We start from the raw sequence: 17,094 nt of genomic DNA, 5'->3' as shown, positions 1-17,094 counted from the left end.
GTGTATGAAACGTGTCCCATCTCTACTGTCTTCAGACCGACGGGCCCTTCCTAGCCGCATTGTGGATGCATTCCTGCAGTGTGCTGGCCATCGCCTACCCTCCTTCCCGTAGGGACTGTCCCACAGCCCCTCGGTCCCAGGGGCCGAGACTGGAGGGGGCAGAGGGGAAAGGCAGCCCCCAGGGGAAGGATGGCCAGCAGAAGAACTGCCTAAGTTCTGCCACAGATGTGAGCCGTGCAGGTGCATTTTACCTCCCACTCTAGTGCTTTCCTGAAAACTCAGCTGTAAAGCTGTCTCTTTAAATCAAACCTCATTTTCCCATTGGTTTACTTTACGAAGACTTATTCCTCTGGGAGAAAGTGATTGGCCCCAAGATTATACTTCTTTTAAAATTCTTTTAAATTCTTTTAAAAATCATATATTAAAGAGAAAAAGCAAAATTTAAGATTATAAATGTATAAAATCATGTAGTAAGTCCCAGAATCATGTTTCTCCTCTGAAGGATGTTGAACTGGAATTAACCTCCCTCTGGGTAAAAAAAAACTTCAGTGCAGTCTCAACAGAGGTCTGTCTAGTGAGAAGGATTCTGCATTACTTAGAAAGACTTCTGGCCTGAGCAACTTTTTATAAGCATATTTCTTCTTTTATGAGCCTAAGATCATAACAGTGGTTGTTGTTATCTTTTAAATCAGTTTTTTTTTTTTCCTTTCTGATTATTAAAGCAATGAGCATTGTAGAAAATCTAGAAAACTGACAGGGACAGCCACTGATAACATTTTTGATATGTTTATTTACTATTGTTTTTAATATGGTCACACAATACTATATATACAGTTTTTAAATTTTTACATTTTATGTTGCGTATTTGCTCTTTTCCACTTAACATTTATCTTGAGATTTTTTTCCGCTGTCACTGGAAGTTTTTAACAACCATTTTTAAAGATGTGCAGTTGATTTACGTGAATGTGCTTGAGGATATCCTTTTCCCCGGAGTCCTGGTTTGAAGTTGAGATGCTGCCCCTTTTTTTATTTGCCATTGGTGAATATTTTGGGCTGTTTTGGGGGGTGTGAGGTGACTGGAACTGTCTTGTCCTGCCTTTACTGGACGGGGGTGGGGCGGGGAGCGTTGGAGCTGCAGTGCCCAGCAACTACCCTCCGTCTGTCTGACGTCTGATTGGCGTGACCCCAGCAAACCATACCCCTCCCCCACAGCGACCTCTGTGACCTCATGCTGTTGAAGCCCCTGTGGCAGCTCTTCACCCAAATGGAGTACAGCCTGTTTGAGGACGTGACACAGCCTGGCATCCTGCTGCCCCTGCATCGCGCCCTCACCGAGCTCTTCTTTGTCACTGAGAACCGCGCCCAGGTGAGGGCCTGTCCTGCCTCCCCACCACCTGGGGCCAGCGCTGGGCCTCAGGTCACAGCCCTCTGAGAGCCCGGGGTGTCATGGGGGCTTGGCAAACCCGCACAGGGAGGCAGGCGTGGCCTGGGGCCCAGGGTTCCCCTCTCTCCCGCCCCAGGGAGCCAGGCCCTCCCTGAGATTGCTTGTTTGCTCAGGCCTGATGCCAAAGGGGGAAGGAAACTGCCCTGCATCGACCCTTGACAGCAGTGAGTTTGGGAAAATAAACCAACGGGTTCTTTCTTCTTCCTCTTTTCCCTCCCCTCAGCACAATAGACTCATTGACTGTGAGAGATGAAAGGGCCTTTCAGAGCTCTTTAGCTTAAGCCCTCGTTTTATAGTGAGGAGACTGTGGTGAGTCAGGACACCTGGCTCCCCCCGTCCCGCTCCTTCTGTGGCTCCCAAGGAAAGCAGGCAGTGAGATGCCCGGCGGAGTGGGCAGCAGTGTCCCACCCGAGTCTTCTGGGGCCGTGGGTCGTGGGTCGTGGGTGGGTGTCCGCTAGCAGGTGGCCTCTGACAGCTGCCCTCCGCTCTTTCCGCAGGAGCTCGGCCTGCTGCAGGATTACCTGCTGGCCTTAACCACCGACGACCACCTTCTGCGCTGCGCGGCGCAGGTACGCCCTCCCCGGGCAGCCGAACCTCCCCCGGCACCCGTGCAGGCTCCACCCCGGCTTTACACGGGGCTCTGTTCCGAGTCGGCCACTTCCTGCTGGTGTCACAGAGAGCAGCGGAGCCCCATTTATCAGTGTCGTTCGTATTAAACTGTGGGGTCAGTAGACACTAGCAAGAATTTGTGGCTTTTAGACCAGAACAACCAGTGCCTTAAATTTATAGTTTGGCCGATCCCTGAAGTTTCCATAGAGTTTTAGATTTCAGATATTTTTGGATGTAACTTTCTTCCCTGGTAGGAGAACTCCTCTCTGACAGCTATTGGGTCTCAGGGCCCCTTTACGCTTTTAAATTACTGAGGATCCCCAAAAGCTTTTGTTTATGTGCGTTATATATATTGATATATACCTTTAGGAATTAAATTAGATTTTAAATTTAGTAATTAAGTTAGAAATTACATGCTAAACACTTACTTCTCAATTTGTTTTTTAAAATAATCTCATTCTATTTAGTACTACAGTTGTGAAAAACAACGGTATTTTTCAAAACAAAATAATTTTTGAGAAGGGTAGCGTTGTGTTCCATTTTTGCAGATCTCTTTAATGTCTGCCTTAATAGAAGACAGCTGGATTCACAGATCTGTTTCTGCTTTCAGTTGTTCTGTTATCACACAGTAGCCTCTGGAAAACTCCACTGTATACTCGTTAGAGTATGAAAGTGAAAAAAGAGAAATAATGTCTCGGTATTATTATGAAAATTGTTTTCACAACGCGGAGCCACTGAAAGGGTCTGGGGAACCCGCAGGCTCCAGACTACATTTTGAGAACCTTAGGCTCACAGACTCCTTGAACATCGTAGAGCGTGTGGGCTGCATCCACAGTGGACAGATGGGGACACTGAGGCTCAGAGAAGGGAAAGATTGGCCCGCGGTCTCACTTGAGGGGACATCCAGCTGGGACTCCCGGCCAGCGCCCTGCGCTCTGTTCCTGGCAAGTTTTCTCAGTGAACCTGCGGTCCTCCTACAAGAAGGGGTCAGAGTGCCTGCTTAGAAGCGGGCTTCCCCCATCCACTACAGAGGGGTTTGTGTGAATTGTCCTGAGACCCGAAGGCCGAGTGAAAACTCCCTCCCCTCCCGACAGATGCCTGCCAGCCCTGCCATCACCACCCGTGGTGTCCCAAGATTTCACACAGTGAAGTCTTGACATTTGACCATTTTGACACCGGAAGCTTAGCGTCACACATCCCTGTTGGCTCCTGCCTCTCGCCGGCCGCTGTGTCCCGTCTCCTCATCCTCATTCTGGCCCTCCCTACAGCCTGTCCGCTTCGCTGGACCGGCGCTCTGCCTCTTCTCCCTGCTTCCACCTCTTCCTTCCCCAGCGCCCCCCCTCCCCTGGCTCCTGCTGCCTTGGCTTGGAGACCAGCCTTGGCCTGGCTCCAGGGCTTCTGCCTTCCCAGCATTGCTTCCGGGGGGGCCCCCCCACTGGCTGTTTGTTTCTTCCCTTCTGCACCTTTGTGCTGCTGTCCCCATTCCCTAAACGGCTTTCCCAGACCCCCCGCAGATGTGTCCTCTGAGCCCGCAGAACTGCCCCTGCTCCTCTCTCGGGACAGTGATGATTCTGCCTACATTTGGAGTTTCCATGTGGTCTTTCTTGCTAGCTTTGTCTTTCACTCTAGACTGTGGTTCCCCTGCTGAGGGGAACCACATCTGGCTCGCGTCTGCCTCTCCCCTGCCCCCCTCAGGTGCTCAGCTGAGGGTCTTGTTCTGTCAGCAGTTAGTGACCCAGCAGGTGACCGGTTCTTGACATTGGTGATGACTCTTTCTCCCTCCACAGGCTCTGCAGAACATTGCTGCTATCAGCCTGGCCATCAACTACCCAAACAAGGCCACCCGCCTCTGGAATGTTGAGTGTTAGCCCTTGGTATGGTGTGCATGGAACTAGCTAATCTGTCCACAAGGACCTTAGAGCAGATGCCTAAACTCATTCGGGAAGATTCCTGTGGCGTTGGTGCCTGGCTCTCCTTGAGCTCCCCCTTCCACCCCAACTAGAATGCCAAGCTGCCACGTCTCCGAGAACTTCCCGTGTCACAGGCCCGGCACCCGCACGTACCATAGCATGTGAGAATAAGCAGACCAGTGCAAAATTATTCAGAAAGGGCAGGCAGCAGGCCCTTGAGAAGGTTGTTCAGAGGCCAGCCTCCTCCAGGGTCTGTCCCTGCAGAAGCCGCAGCCCCAAGAAGACCTGGCTGCAGCTGCTCTGGCAAGGGCTCTGTCTCCGTTGAGCTGGAACTGCCTGCACTTGACCTTCAGAGGAAGACAGGGTCTGCCCTGGGCCACCTTTCTCAGCAGGACCTCCAGCAGCAGCCTGGGAGCTCCTCTTTTGCTTTTGCTTCTTGAGACTGGGTCATCCAAACCAAAACCAGTGAGAGCCGCTCGGGGCTGCCACCTGGTCCCCACCATTCAGTACGGAACCCACTGCCGCACTGGCCCCCTGCATAGCCTCGGCCGTCCCGGAGAGATCCTTGGTGAGAAAAAGTGCCCTTGGGAACAGCCAGCAGGCCGCCGTGCACGTCCGCCTGTGCACTGCTCCCAGCACAGCCGCGTTGTTTTAGTTGTTGTTTTAACATATTTCGGTTCCCACCTCATGTTCTTAGAAAGAACCACACCAACTCCCTTGAGAGAGGCTCGGGGGCATGACCAGTGGGTCGGTCATTCAGGGGGACAAACTGGTTTGTGTCAAAGTAGCAGAACTTGAAGAATACTCTTTAGCTTCTGTACCTAAAGACTTGAAGTGTAATCAGAGGATATCTTACTTTAGAAGTAAAAACAAACAAACAAACAAAACCACATGATTGTATTTCTGCTCCACGGTCGTGGTAATCCATCACGTCCACCTCTGGGACTCTCCGTGGTTATTTGGCTGTCACTTGTCTGGCAATAACTACGTTAGTTCTAGTGAATGCTGTTTTCCACCTTTTTTTTTTTGTGGTTGTAGTCTTGCCCTGAAGTGCTGATTACTATTCTCTTTCCAAAGCCACGCTTTGGAGTGTGAGGCTGGGTTGGCACGTGTGCCGTGGATAAGCCTCAGTGGGACTCGCCACTTGAAGAATGTTTGAGCCAGCTGCCATTTAAGGGCGGGGGTCTGGGCCCGAGCATGTCCCCCCCACACAGGGCCAAACCCAAGGAAGGCTCATCATAGCCAGGGCCAAGTTGAGCAGATCAGCACTGCCATGGCCTCGGAAGCCCCCTCTGCAGGGCCCAAGACTCCTGGTCCCAGGAGCATCTCACCACAAGAGCACTTTTGCCTTCTGGGTCAGGAGGCCAAGGTGCAGCGACCTTCTGCAGCCCTGGAATTGGATTCTCAGCCCAGCCCCAAGCTGCATATGGAGCCATTATGGAGGGAAGAATTCAAAGGAGACAGAAACAAACAGGACAGGTCCTGAAGCTCGGTGACCTGAAGCCCATCACCCTGGCGTCGGAAAGGCCCGGGCCTGGCCCGGTGTCCCACGGTGTTGAGGTGTGAGGCGCCGCTGGCTTGGTAGAAGCGGCTTTCTCATCTTTTGCTCTGCCTGCATCCCCAGAGAAGGGCCTACGCTCCGTACCACCCAGACCCGGGTGGGTCTCGCAGTGAGGAGGGAAATCACAGAGAAGCGCTGTGCTTGGGAGGAGAGGTCCCTCCTGCGGGCTTGGGCTCACTGAGGGGCTCCACGGAAGGTCAACAGGGAGATGGTGCACTCACTGCTTACCCTCGCCGTGCCCCCCCCTCCCCGACACCCCTCCGTGCCTCAAACTGACAGCAGCCACCAGCTTTGCTCCCCATCCTCCCGCCTGGAAGATAAACTGTAAATAAACGCTGGACTCCTCATAGCTTCTCTCTGTACACCACCCTTGCTATTCTGGTCTCTGTGTTCAGTTTGCACAGAATAAGCCTCGGTTTCCCCTTCACACACAACTGCTGCTCTCTCCTGGCAGGGCCCTGCCTGGCCCAGCTCCCCTGCATCCCATCCGCCTCTGCTTCCAGCCACTGGGTGGCGCCGCTGAGCCAGGCCCCGCTCCCCTGGTCCCCAGCTGGGCCGGCAGCATCCGAACGCGCGATTTCCATCAAGACCAACATCCCTCTGATCCTTCTTAGGCGGGACTGCCTGGAATGAGATAAAACTGGCAGGAATGAAGGTGTTGTGGAAACATGTGCCTAATCTATAAAGAAATCTGTTCCAAACCATGTATATTGTACAGACAGACGCTGTTCCTAACGAGGAGTGACTTATTTTCATCATCGTTTTTAATTTGTTTTCTTACAGGTTTACGATTTTGAATTTTTCTTATTTGGTTGAAGGAAAGAATTTTGATTATATCAGCTGAGTAAGTTCAGCCTGTATAAAGGATGTTAAGTTGTGGGTAAAATATGCAAATGAAGAGAAATATATTGTACAAATTCTATATAAAAAGGTACACTTGTGTGTGGGCTTTTCTTTTTTTCCTCCTCTTCCCCTCCTTCTGCCTCTCTTACGAAGATGATACCTGGAGTTTCTACCAAGTCCGTCCTGATGAATTTCTAGAATCCCATGGCCTCAGGGTAGAAAGGAATCAGAAAGGTTCTTAGCTCCGATACCCCTCCCAGTTGCACCTCCTGCCTTGACTGTAGCCGTACAGGAGACGCCCCTCCCCTCGGGCTTATGGTCTGGGGGCTTATGCTCAGCCCCTGCTCCCTGGGCCTGTCCCTCTGCACAGCTACTCAGAGGTTTGTGCATACACACGCTCTCTCCCCGGTCAGCGCCTCTCCAGCCGCACACCCCAACTGCATCCCAGGCACCCCTCACCTCTTGTAGCTCACAGGACCTGTGTGCAGCCAGCCGAGAGGAGGAAGGCAGGGGTCTGGTCATGAGGCTGCTGCCCTTCCAGGGCCCGGTTTCCTCCTTGCCTGCCTCTGGACCTGCTTCTGACTAAACACGAGGCCAACGTCTACCCATTCTGAGGTCTTGTGCTTCCTCCCTCACATCGCTGGTTTGCCACTTACTGTTCTGCCCCCTTCTCAGCCACTTTCCTGGTGCTGAGGGCTGTCTCATGAATGAGAGAAGAGAGACTTTGGTGGGAGCTGGACAGAACCAACCTTCGAGACCCATCTGTTCCGGCCTGAAAGCATCTTGATACATCCCCCCTAAAGCCCCCAGACAGCCTTCTGAGGAATCCGGGGCCAGGACCCAGGACACAGACTCAGCCCTCATCACCCCTGAGGCCGGAGAGAAAACTGGATCAGCGTGAGGCTCAGCGGAACTGGGTGCTCCCAAGGCCTGTGCAGCCGCTGAGTCTCCCTCTAGAGCCTGTTGGTGACGCTTCCGCCCTCTCCTGTCTCACAGTGTTACCTAAGCAACATTGATTTCTTGGGCCTTTACTCCAAACAGTCGGCCTGGAGAGGCCGGCTGTGTTGTGCTCTGTCCGTCTGAGCCCGGTGCTGCTGCTTTGACACTGCTTTTGCTTGGCTGGAAAGGCTGCCTGCTGAGATTAACCCACGAATAAACAATAGAAGGTCACAGAGGTCAAAAGCAATCTGAACTCAAGCCTTTAAGAACGGAAGGGAAACACAGTTCAACCAGCCAAGCCTCCTCATTTGAGAAAGAACTAGAAGCTGTGAGAGGTCAGCTTGAAATCGCACAGGAAGTGGTGGCAGAGCCAGACCAGCTCAGTGCTCCTGACACACCAGCCCCAAAGCTATCACCCTGGTAGGCACCGGCTCCTTCATTCAACAAACAAATTTCCTCAACCAATCAGCATTATGCTAGGTGTTGGAGCTTCGTGTAAACCACCCGGTTAAAAACCCAGGCTCTGGCTTTAAATTCTGATGTTTTCAAGGATTTTAAGCCCCCAGTGTTTCCTCTTCATATACTAAATTCTCCAGTCTGCATTTTAATTAAAATGGTAATTTCTATTAAAAACAAAAAAAACCAGCCTCCAGGTTGAGGCCAAATGTAAACATGGCCCTGTGTGCCCTATATGGTGGACCCTGTCACTTACTCACTGCCCTTTCCCACCCACTCCCCTTCCCTGCTAACAGAATCCAATTTTTTTGCAGGTGGCGACTGGAGATACTTTAATCTCAAGAAAGATAGGACCTTCCGCTAGCTCCTGAGGAAAGTCACGATTGGTTTAAATCCGTCTCGGTAATCTCATTTCTATTTGCTGAATGTTCACTTTTCCAGTCCCTCCCACAGTCAGGGTACCTGTGTGACCCAGTTCTGGCTAAAGAGAATTCAGCTTAAGCCTGTTGGGAGGCCTTGGAGAAGGGATTTTGCCCCGGCCCCCACTTGTTCCTCTTGACTGTGGTGAGAGAGCATCATGCTTGGCACTCCCGCAGCAGTCTTGCTGCCACGGGGCAAAAGCGAGCAGCAGAAGGAAGAGCCTGACCCCCTAATTACACTGAGCGCTGAATGAGCCCTAGAACCACCAACCTCCAGAAGTGCGCGCGCGCGCGCGCGTGTGTGTGTGTGTGTGTGTGTGTGTGTGTGTGAGAGAGAGAGAGAGAGAGGGAGAGGATGAGAGAGAATATGTTTGTTGTTGTGCGGTCTCTTACAGCTGAAAGCAATTCTGACCCAAATTTATGCAACACTTTGGCTCCAATAGTTCGAAAAAATGTCGTACTTCTGTCTCATCACGTCAATATGAAAGGTATATGGAAAGCAAATATGTAAAAATTCCTGAAATAAAATCAAAGAGACTTCTGACAGTGTCCAGTCAAGCCACAGATGACATTAAGCTGCAGCCATTGCCAAGTTATTCTTCTCCTTTGTAGGGATTCTTGGTACGGAGCTTTGCTCATGCTCAGTGAAGTTCCAGACTAACTTTGGAGGCGCTGCCCTGCATTTACTGGGATTTCTTCAGTTGCAAGTTAAACCCACTCTAAACTAACTTAATTTGAAAGAGAATTTATTGACTTACAAAACTGAAAAAGCCCAAGTTGCATCTGGCTCCAGGCAAAGCTAGATTCCAGGTCAGTCTGTCTGTCTCTCCCCACACCTCCCCCTCCCTCCCCTGCTGTGCTTCCCTCCTGGGTTTTCACAAAGGTGAAGGTGAAGAACCAGGTGATGGTTCTCCTGTCCTTTCCAACCTGGCCGCTGCCCACCACTGACTCCCCGGTGGCGACAGCCTCTCACTGTCTCTTCATGTGATGCTTCCCTAAGTTGTTAACTGATGTTTTCTAGCCATGATTTAACTTCATGTTTACAAAGCTACTTGGGAGACCCATGAGTTTGCAGGTTGTCAGCCCAGAACTGCTGAGCAGCACAGCGTCCATGACAACGGGGCAGGAGATGTGCCGGGAGAGCCCCACGCAGGTGTGCTGTGGGTCACGCCAGCACACCTGCTCGACCACTCAGCTACCCTGCCGGGCAAGACGCCCCTCGTCCATTAGTGGTATAGACGTTTCCCATACAGAAGTGGAGAAAAACATCCAAAAACAACCAATCTAAAAACAAAAAGGTTACATGGAAAAGAATGAGCACAGGTATATCAAGCAGATGAGACCAGAAAATCAGGGTCATTTGGTATTAGGCAATACAATTCAAGACAAAAAAAAATTAAACTGGACCAAATGTCATTTTATGGATCAATATTTTCTGTGGATAAAGAGGGTAATTTGTGGGACTTCCCTGGTAGTCCAGTGGTTAAGACTCTACGCTCCTGATGCAGGGGGCCCAGGTTCGATCCCTGGTCAGGGAACTAGATCCCGCATGCCACAGCTAAGAGCCACATGCTGCAACTAAGACCTGGCGCAGCTAAATATATATATATATATATATATTTTTTTTTAAAGAGTGTAATTTGCAATTAAAACAATTTTATGTACCAAATCCCACCAGAAATTACATAAGGCAAACACTGCTAGAAATGTGTGGAGAATTGAGCAATTGTAATGGAAGGTAGGTGACATCCTTCTCATTTACCAGCAGGTTATTTGAAAAAAAAAGAACAGCAGAGTTGTACGGAAGCTTTCATGACAAAGCTCCCCTTCGCTGAGACTGCCCATGGAGAGAGAACCTCCTGAGAAGGAGGGCAGTTGACCCTCCCAGGCCTTGACTCTCCCAGGCCTGCCTCCCGTCGCCGAGGGTCCCCTTCCGGGTGGACCATGTCATGCTACCCTGGGGGCCTTGTGCTCCCTCTGCCCTGCAGGCTGGGTATGGACATAGGCCTTCCTCTTACTCCCCATGACACAACCAGGGCTGGGCTGGGCAGCTCATCAAGGCTTGTCAGATGGCCAAGGCAGAGCAGGCAGGAGCCACAGCACAGCCAAATCTACCACAGGTGACTGGCTAGCTCTGGTCATCAGTCAAAGGATGGGAGGAAGTACCCTTCAGGATTCAGAAAGGACAGGAGCTACCTTTTCCTCTCTCTAAAGCACCTTATACAGGGATGGATTGGGAGTTTAGGGTTAGCAGATGCAAACTATTATATGTAGAATGGATAAACAACAAGGTCCTGCTGTATAGCACAGGGAACTATATTCAGTACCCTGTGATAAACCATAATGGAAAAGAATATGAAAAAGAATGTGTGTGTGTGTATATATATATATATACACACACACATACATATATGTGTATATATATATATATATATATATATATATATATATATATATACACATATATATGTATAAATAACAGAATCACTTTGCTGTATAGTAGAAATTAACACAACATTGTAAATCAGCTATACTTCAATCAAATAAATTTTAAAATAATTAAAGCACCTTACACCAGCCCCTGCTCCAAGTCCTCACTTTCTCTCCCAGGTCCAGTTCTTCCCAGGCTGATGGGCAGTGGAAATGTCTAGTTCCTACAGGGACACCTCCACTCAACTTCCCATCATGGTACTAACAGGCTGGCTAGACCACAACACAATCACCCACCGTCTCTCTGTTCAAGAGTCTTACAGCAGTTACTAGCACTGCTCTATTCTTAAGTAAGTGTGGGTGCGTACCTGTGCTTGTGTGTGTATATGTAGATCATGCCCATAGAGGAGGCCTTCTTTTCCAGTGCTCATGGATAATTCCTAAAAATGGATCCTATTGCAGCCATTGTATTAGATATGCTGGACACCACATCTCTTCCCATATAATCTTTCTAAGGAAGGGAACTATCGTAGGTCATTCTTTGGTGAAAAAGAGAATCCACACTGCAATTACTATTTTGAAGTTAATGACAGTGAAAAAATATAAAAATTGTGCATGTGGAGGGTGGTCAAAGCTTTATTCAAGGAAAATCATAACCATAAGTGAATTTTTACTAACATAAAGAAAGCAAAATTAAATGAACTAAGTGTTCATGTCAAGAAGTTAGAAATCAAAAAGCAAAATAAATGTAGGCAAGATAACAGAAAGGAATGAATGAAGATTAAAAATAAAATAATAAGATTTTATTTATTTATTTATTTTGGCCGTGCCACGTGGCATGTGAGATCTTGGTTCCCTGACCAGGGATTGAACCCGCGCCCCCTACAGTGGAAGCACAGAGTCTTAACCACTCGACTGCCAGGGGAGTCCCAAAATAATAAAATTTTAAAAAGAAAAAGCAAAGAGGATAAACGTGGGTCCTAGACATGTCAGTCACAAAGCTTACAGGTCCACCATCCTTCTTAGAAACAGCCATCCCATTCCTGCCTCTCTGCTAAGGGAGGGGGGCCCTGGGCTGCTCCTTAAGAGAAGCTTCTGACAAGAACTTCAGTGAGGCCCTGAGCAATGGAGGCCCAGGATAGCCAGGCATAAAGAGCTCTGTCCAACAGAGGCAGTGTCAAACAGCATGACATCAAAGATGGGAGCCATAAAGGAGAGATGGACAACTTGGACTATTCAAAAGTTAGAACTATTGCAAAGGAGAGGAAAGCTTGAAAGCATGTTGGGTCAGATGCGGAAAACAAAGTTTGATTCCTACCTCACACCTTACATCAATATAAATTCCAGAGAAAGAAATACAACTGGCCAAAGAACATATGAAAAAGAATGTGCAATCTCATTTATAATTGAAATGTAATTCAAACAACTGTTTTATCCATGAGGTTCACAAAAACTAGAAAATTCTACCTTACCCAGATGTCTCACACATTGCTGGTGGGTGTGCAAACTGATGCAACCTTTCTGCAAGATCTAAGTAAATGCTGAATATATTTACCCTTAACCCAGCAATTTCACACCCAGGAACGTATCCCCCAGAAACCTTAGAACATGTGCACAAGTGTGTGTGTGTGTGTCTCTCTGTTTTTTTTTGTGCCGCACCGTGCCGCATGCAGGATCTTAGTTCCCTGACCAGGGATTGAACCTGTGCCCCCTGCAGTAGAAGCGCAGAGTCGTAACCACTGGACCACCAGGGAAGTCCCACAAGTGTGTCTCTTTGTTATTCTGTTGAAAGAAATTTGGGAAGCTCACAAATATATGAAAATTAAATAACATACTCCTAAATAACCAATGAGTCAAAGAAGAAACCAAAAGGAAAATTAGAAAATGAAGTGAATAAAAATGAAGATACAAAACACCAAAGAGCAGCTAAAGCCATGCTTAGAGGAAATTTTAAGCCGTAACTACCTACATTAAAAAAAAGAATGATTTTAAATCTGTAACCTAACTTCTACCTTAAGACAATGGTAAAATAAGAGCAAACTAAGCCTAAAGAAAGCAGAATGAAGACTGGAGTGGAAATAAATGAAATAGAGTTAGAAAAACATAGAGAAAAATCAATGAAATCAAATCCTGGGTCTTTGAAAAGATCAACCATATTGACAAACTTTAGCTGAATTGACCAAGAAAATAAAAAAGAATACTCAAATTACTAGGATCAGAAATGAAAGAAGGAATATTACTACCAACCTTACAGAAATAAAATGGATTATAAAGGAAGGCTATGAACAATTGTATGCCAATAAATTAGATAACTTGGATGAAACGAATAAATTCCTGTAAAGATACAAACTACCTTCAGGAACCCGGGCCCCTGGCAGTGAGAGCGCCAAGTCCTAACCACTGGACCACCAGGGAGTTCCCAGAAATAGAAAATCTTTAACAAAATATTGAATTAGTAATCAAAACACTACTTACAAAGAAAAGCCCAGGACCAGATGGCTTCACTGCAGAATTCTACCAAAATTTAAAGAAGAATTCATACCAAAGAAGTCTTCACAAACTATTCCAAAAGTGGAAGAGGAAGGAATACTTCCCAACTCATTCTATGAGGCCAGTATTACCCTGACACCAAAATAGTGAAGATAGCACCAGAAAAGAAAGCTATAGGCCATTGTCTCTTATGAAATTGGATTCAGAAATCCTAAACAAAATACTCACACAAATCCACATCACAGAAAAAAATTATACACCATGAGCAAATGGAATCTATCACAGGAACGCAAGGTTGGTTTAACATCTGAAAATCAATTAATGCTCTACACCATATCAATGGAATAAAACCAAAAACCACAGGATCATCAAAATACACAGAAAAAGCATTTGACAAAATCCAACACCCTTTCATTAAAACAACAAACTAGGAGTAAAAGAGATCTTCTTCTATAAAGGGCATCTATGAAAAACCCACTGACATCATAGTTACTGGTGAAAGACTGGATGCTTTCCTCTTGATATCAGGAGCAACACAAGGATGTCCACTCTCACCACTTCTACTCAGCATTGTACTGGAGGTTCTAGCCAGGGCAATTAGGCAAGAAAAAGAAATGAAAGGATTCTGTATTGGACAGGAAGAAGTAAAATTATCTCTATTTGCAGATGACATGACCTTGTATATGGAAAATCCTAAACAATTCACTAAAAAACTACTAGAACTAACAAATGAATTCAGGAAGTTTGCAGAATACAAAATCAATATGTATAAAAAATCAATTATATTTCTACATATTTGCAATGAAAAATCCGAAAATGAAATTAAGAAAACAATTCCAAAAAAACAAACAAAAAACAGCATCAAGAATAATAAAATACTTAGGAGTAAATTTAACAAAAGGAGTGCAAAATTTATCGGTGGAAACCATGAAACATTGTTGAAAGCAACTAAAGATCTAAATAGATTTTAAAACATTCCATATACATAGATCAGAAGACTTATTGCTATTAAGATGGCAATAGTCCCCAAACTGATCTATAGATTCGGTGCCATCCATTGTCAGATTCCCAACTCACTTCTTTGAAGAACTGGCAAACTGATTCTAAAATTCACATGGAATGACAAGGGACCCTGCATAGCCAAAACAATCCTGAAAAAAGAAAAATGGGGAACTCACACTCTCAAAATTTACTGCAAAGCAACAGAATTTCAAGATAGTGTGATGCTGGCGTAAAGATAGACATATTACTAAATGAAAAAAACAAGATATAAATAATGTCAACAATCCCATTTATATAAGAAAAAATATGTTTTTCCTATAAGGAAAAGTCTCACAACATTAACATTGCATGAGTAACAGTGCTCGTGCAAATAAGGGTAAAATTAAATATGCAGGCTTGAGGCCTGGCATGTGGGGCTCAGCGTTAAGGGTGGTGTGGTGACCCAGGTCCAGGGGCTGCCCCAGGGTCAGGGCTTCATGAGAAACGGGCAGCTCCTGTTTGTTCCAAACTCCCAGTGCCTCTCAGGCAACCTGGAAAAACACAATTCCCCAAGCAGGAAACCCACCACATATTCCAGCCTGGAGCTCAGAAAGCCAAACCCTGTGACAAATTTAAAAACAAAACTTGAAAAAGCAAACTCTCACAATAGAATGTTAAAAAAAACAAAACACAAAAAACCAACTTTTATTTTCCTTTCTTATTAATAAGTACCACACGTTTATTGCAAATTTTTTTTTTTCAAAATACAGATAAGCAAAAAGAATATTTCCCATAATCTCACTGCCAATGATGACCAATGTTAATATTTTACTGCAAATGTTGTGAGATTTTCACTATAGGTCAAAAAATTGTAGACACTATAACTTATTTTTTCATTTAGTAATACGCTGTGAATGTTTTTACATGTCAGTAAATATACATTTATATTATTACATAAAGCACCTGTTCTTGCCATTTTCCCTTCTCTCACAGAAGTTTTCCTCTCTGGGGCTCACCCAGCAGAATGCCCGCTCCTGGCCTGGACTCAGGCCTGGCCAATCAGAGCCTTCTGTTCCCCTGCTACAGTGATTCATCCAGGGGTGGGCACATGACCCAAGTCATTCCAATGAAACTCTGTCCCAGGACCTTTGCCGCAACTGTGGAGAAAGAGAAGTTCTCTCTCTACGGGGGTTGCTGGGACACAGGAACATCAGCATGGCCCTTCTGCGCTCCTGTCAGGAGCCTAAGAATGAGGATGCTTCATCACTTGATTCAGCCATCCTGACACCAGCTACCTTGAACTTGTCAGTCACAGGAGCCGAGAGTTTCCCATTTTTGCACACCTACTCTGAGATCAGCTTCTGTTACCTGCAACCAAAAGAGGCCTAATTCAGTGAGCTAGGAGCCAGGTGCTGTGCCAGGCTCAGGGACGTGGCGGTGACAGACAGACCCAGTAAGGTCCAGGCTTCCTCCTGGTGGCTGACCTTGTCTGAGGTCTCCCCACCAGCCTGCCCAGCAAGGCAGCTCTCTGGGTCCTTCCATCCACAGAACCCTGCAGATTTTGTAAACTCTCCTGTACAACTCCCTTGTTGGCAGGAGAGCAAGAAGTTGAACTCACATTCCCCCCACATGCTTGACTTCACGTTCCACATTTCTTAAAGTCTCCCACGGTAGCTAGAATTTTGTGTAAATTCTGCATTCTCTACTATTATGTCTTAACATTTAAAGAATGTGTTCTCCAAAAATCTTGGAGTAAAAGTAAGATACACCGTGCTTATCCTGTGTCTTTTAGAAACTAGACTTTTATCTAGATAAAAGTAAAGATGAAGATATATGACTTGTAAATATTTTCTCCCATTCTATGGGTTGTCCTTTTACTCTCTTAATAGTTCCTTTGATGCATTAAAGTTTTAAATTTTTTTAATTGACATATAGTTAATTTACAATGTGTTAGTTTCAGGTGCATAGCAAAGTGATTCATATATATATTCATATATATATATATATATATATATACACATATATACATATATATTCTTTTTCAGATTCTTTTCCATTATAGGTTATTACAAGGTATTGAATATAGTTCCCTGTGCTATGCAGTAGGTCCTTGTTGTTTATCTATTTTATATATAGTAACGTGTACCTGTTAATCCCAAACTCCTAATTTATCCGTCCCTTCCCCTTTCCCCTTTGGTAACCATAAGTTTGTCTTCTATGTCTGTGAGTCTGTTTCTGTTTTGTAAATAAGTTCATTTGTAACTTTTTTTAGATTTCACATATAAGTGATATCATATGATATTTGTCTTTCTCTGTCTGACTGACTTCACTTAGTATGATAATCTCTAGGTCTATCCATGTTACTGCAAATGGCATTATTTCATTCCTTTTTATGGCTGAGTAATATTCCATTCTTTTTTTTGAATTTTATTTTATTTTTTTATACAACAGGTTCTTATTAGTCATCCATTTTATGCACATCCGTGTGTACATGTCAATCCCAATCTCCCAATTCATCACACCACCACCCCACCTCCTGCCGCTTTCCCCCCTTGGTGTCCATACATTTGTTCTCTACATCTGTGTCTCAATTTCTGCCCTGCAAAACGGTTCATCTGTACCATTTTTCTAGGTTCCACGTATATGCGTTAATATACAATATTTGTTTTTCTCTTTCTGACTTACTTCACTCTGTATGACAGTCTCTATATCCATCCACGTCTCTACAAATGACCCAGTTTCGTTCCTTTTTATGGCTGAGTAATATTCCATTGTATATATGTACCACATCTTCTTTATCCATTCATCTGTTGATGGGCATTTAGGTTGCTTCCATGACCTGGCTATTGTAAATAGTGCTGCAGTGAACATTGGGGTACATGTGTCTTTTTGAATTATGGTTTTCTCTGGGTATATGCCCAGTAGTGGGATTGCTGGGTCATATGGTAATTCTATATTTCGTTTTTTAGGGAACCTCCATACTGTTCTCCATAGTGGCTGTATCAATTTACA

The 17,094-nt window shown here is 45.9% G+C and overlaps 1 protein-coding gene and 2 non-coding genes across 7 annotated transcripts in view; 2 read left to right on the top strand and 1 right to left on the bottom strand.

Moving 5' to 3' along the window:
• ZZEF1 (zinc finger ZZ-type and EF-hand domain containing 1) overlaps positions 1-8,722 on the top strand; it is a 115,844-nt gene extending 107,122 nt beyond the window's left edge. For 3 of the 5 annotated variants that reach the window (XM_059908027.1, XM_059908024.1, XM_059908023.1), the window contains 3 exons: positions 1,213-1,366; positions 1,942-2,013; positions 3,841-4,850. In XM_059908027.1, the coding sequence (XP_059764010.1) occupies positions 1,213-1,366; positions 1,942-2,013; positions 3,841-3,921 (307 nt within the window). In that variant the 3' untranslated portion in view covers positions 3,922-4,850. The other 2 variants (XM_059908025.1, XM_059908026.1) reach the window with 2 other exon arrangements.
• Positions 8,723-9,646: 924 nt separating this feature from the next.
• TRNAR-CCU (transfer RNA arginine (anticodon CCU)) lies at positions 9,647-9,719 on the top strand. The gene has a single exon. It is a non-coding gene; the product is annotated as a tRNA-Arg (tRNA).
• A 2,573-nt stretch (positions 9,720-12,292) lies between these two features.
• TRNAR-UCU (transfer RNA arginine (anticodon UCU)) lies at positions 12,293-12,365 on the bottom strand. The gene has a single exon. It is a non-coding gene; the product is annotated as a tRNA-Arg (tRNA).
• Between the last annotated feature and the right edge of the window lie 4,729 nt (positions 12,366-17,094).

The sequence above is a fragment of the Balaenoptera ricei genome, chromosome 20, assembly GCF_028023285.1.
Source record: "Balaenoptera ricei isolate mBalRic1 chromosome 20, mBalRic1.hap2, whole genome shotgun sequence".
NCBI classification, from domain to species: Eukaryota; Metazoa; Chordata; class Mammalia; order Artiodactyla; family Balaenopteridae; genus Balaenoptera; species Balaenoptera ricei.
This window is presented reverse-complemented; position numbering and strand designations above follow the sequence as displayed.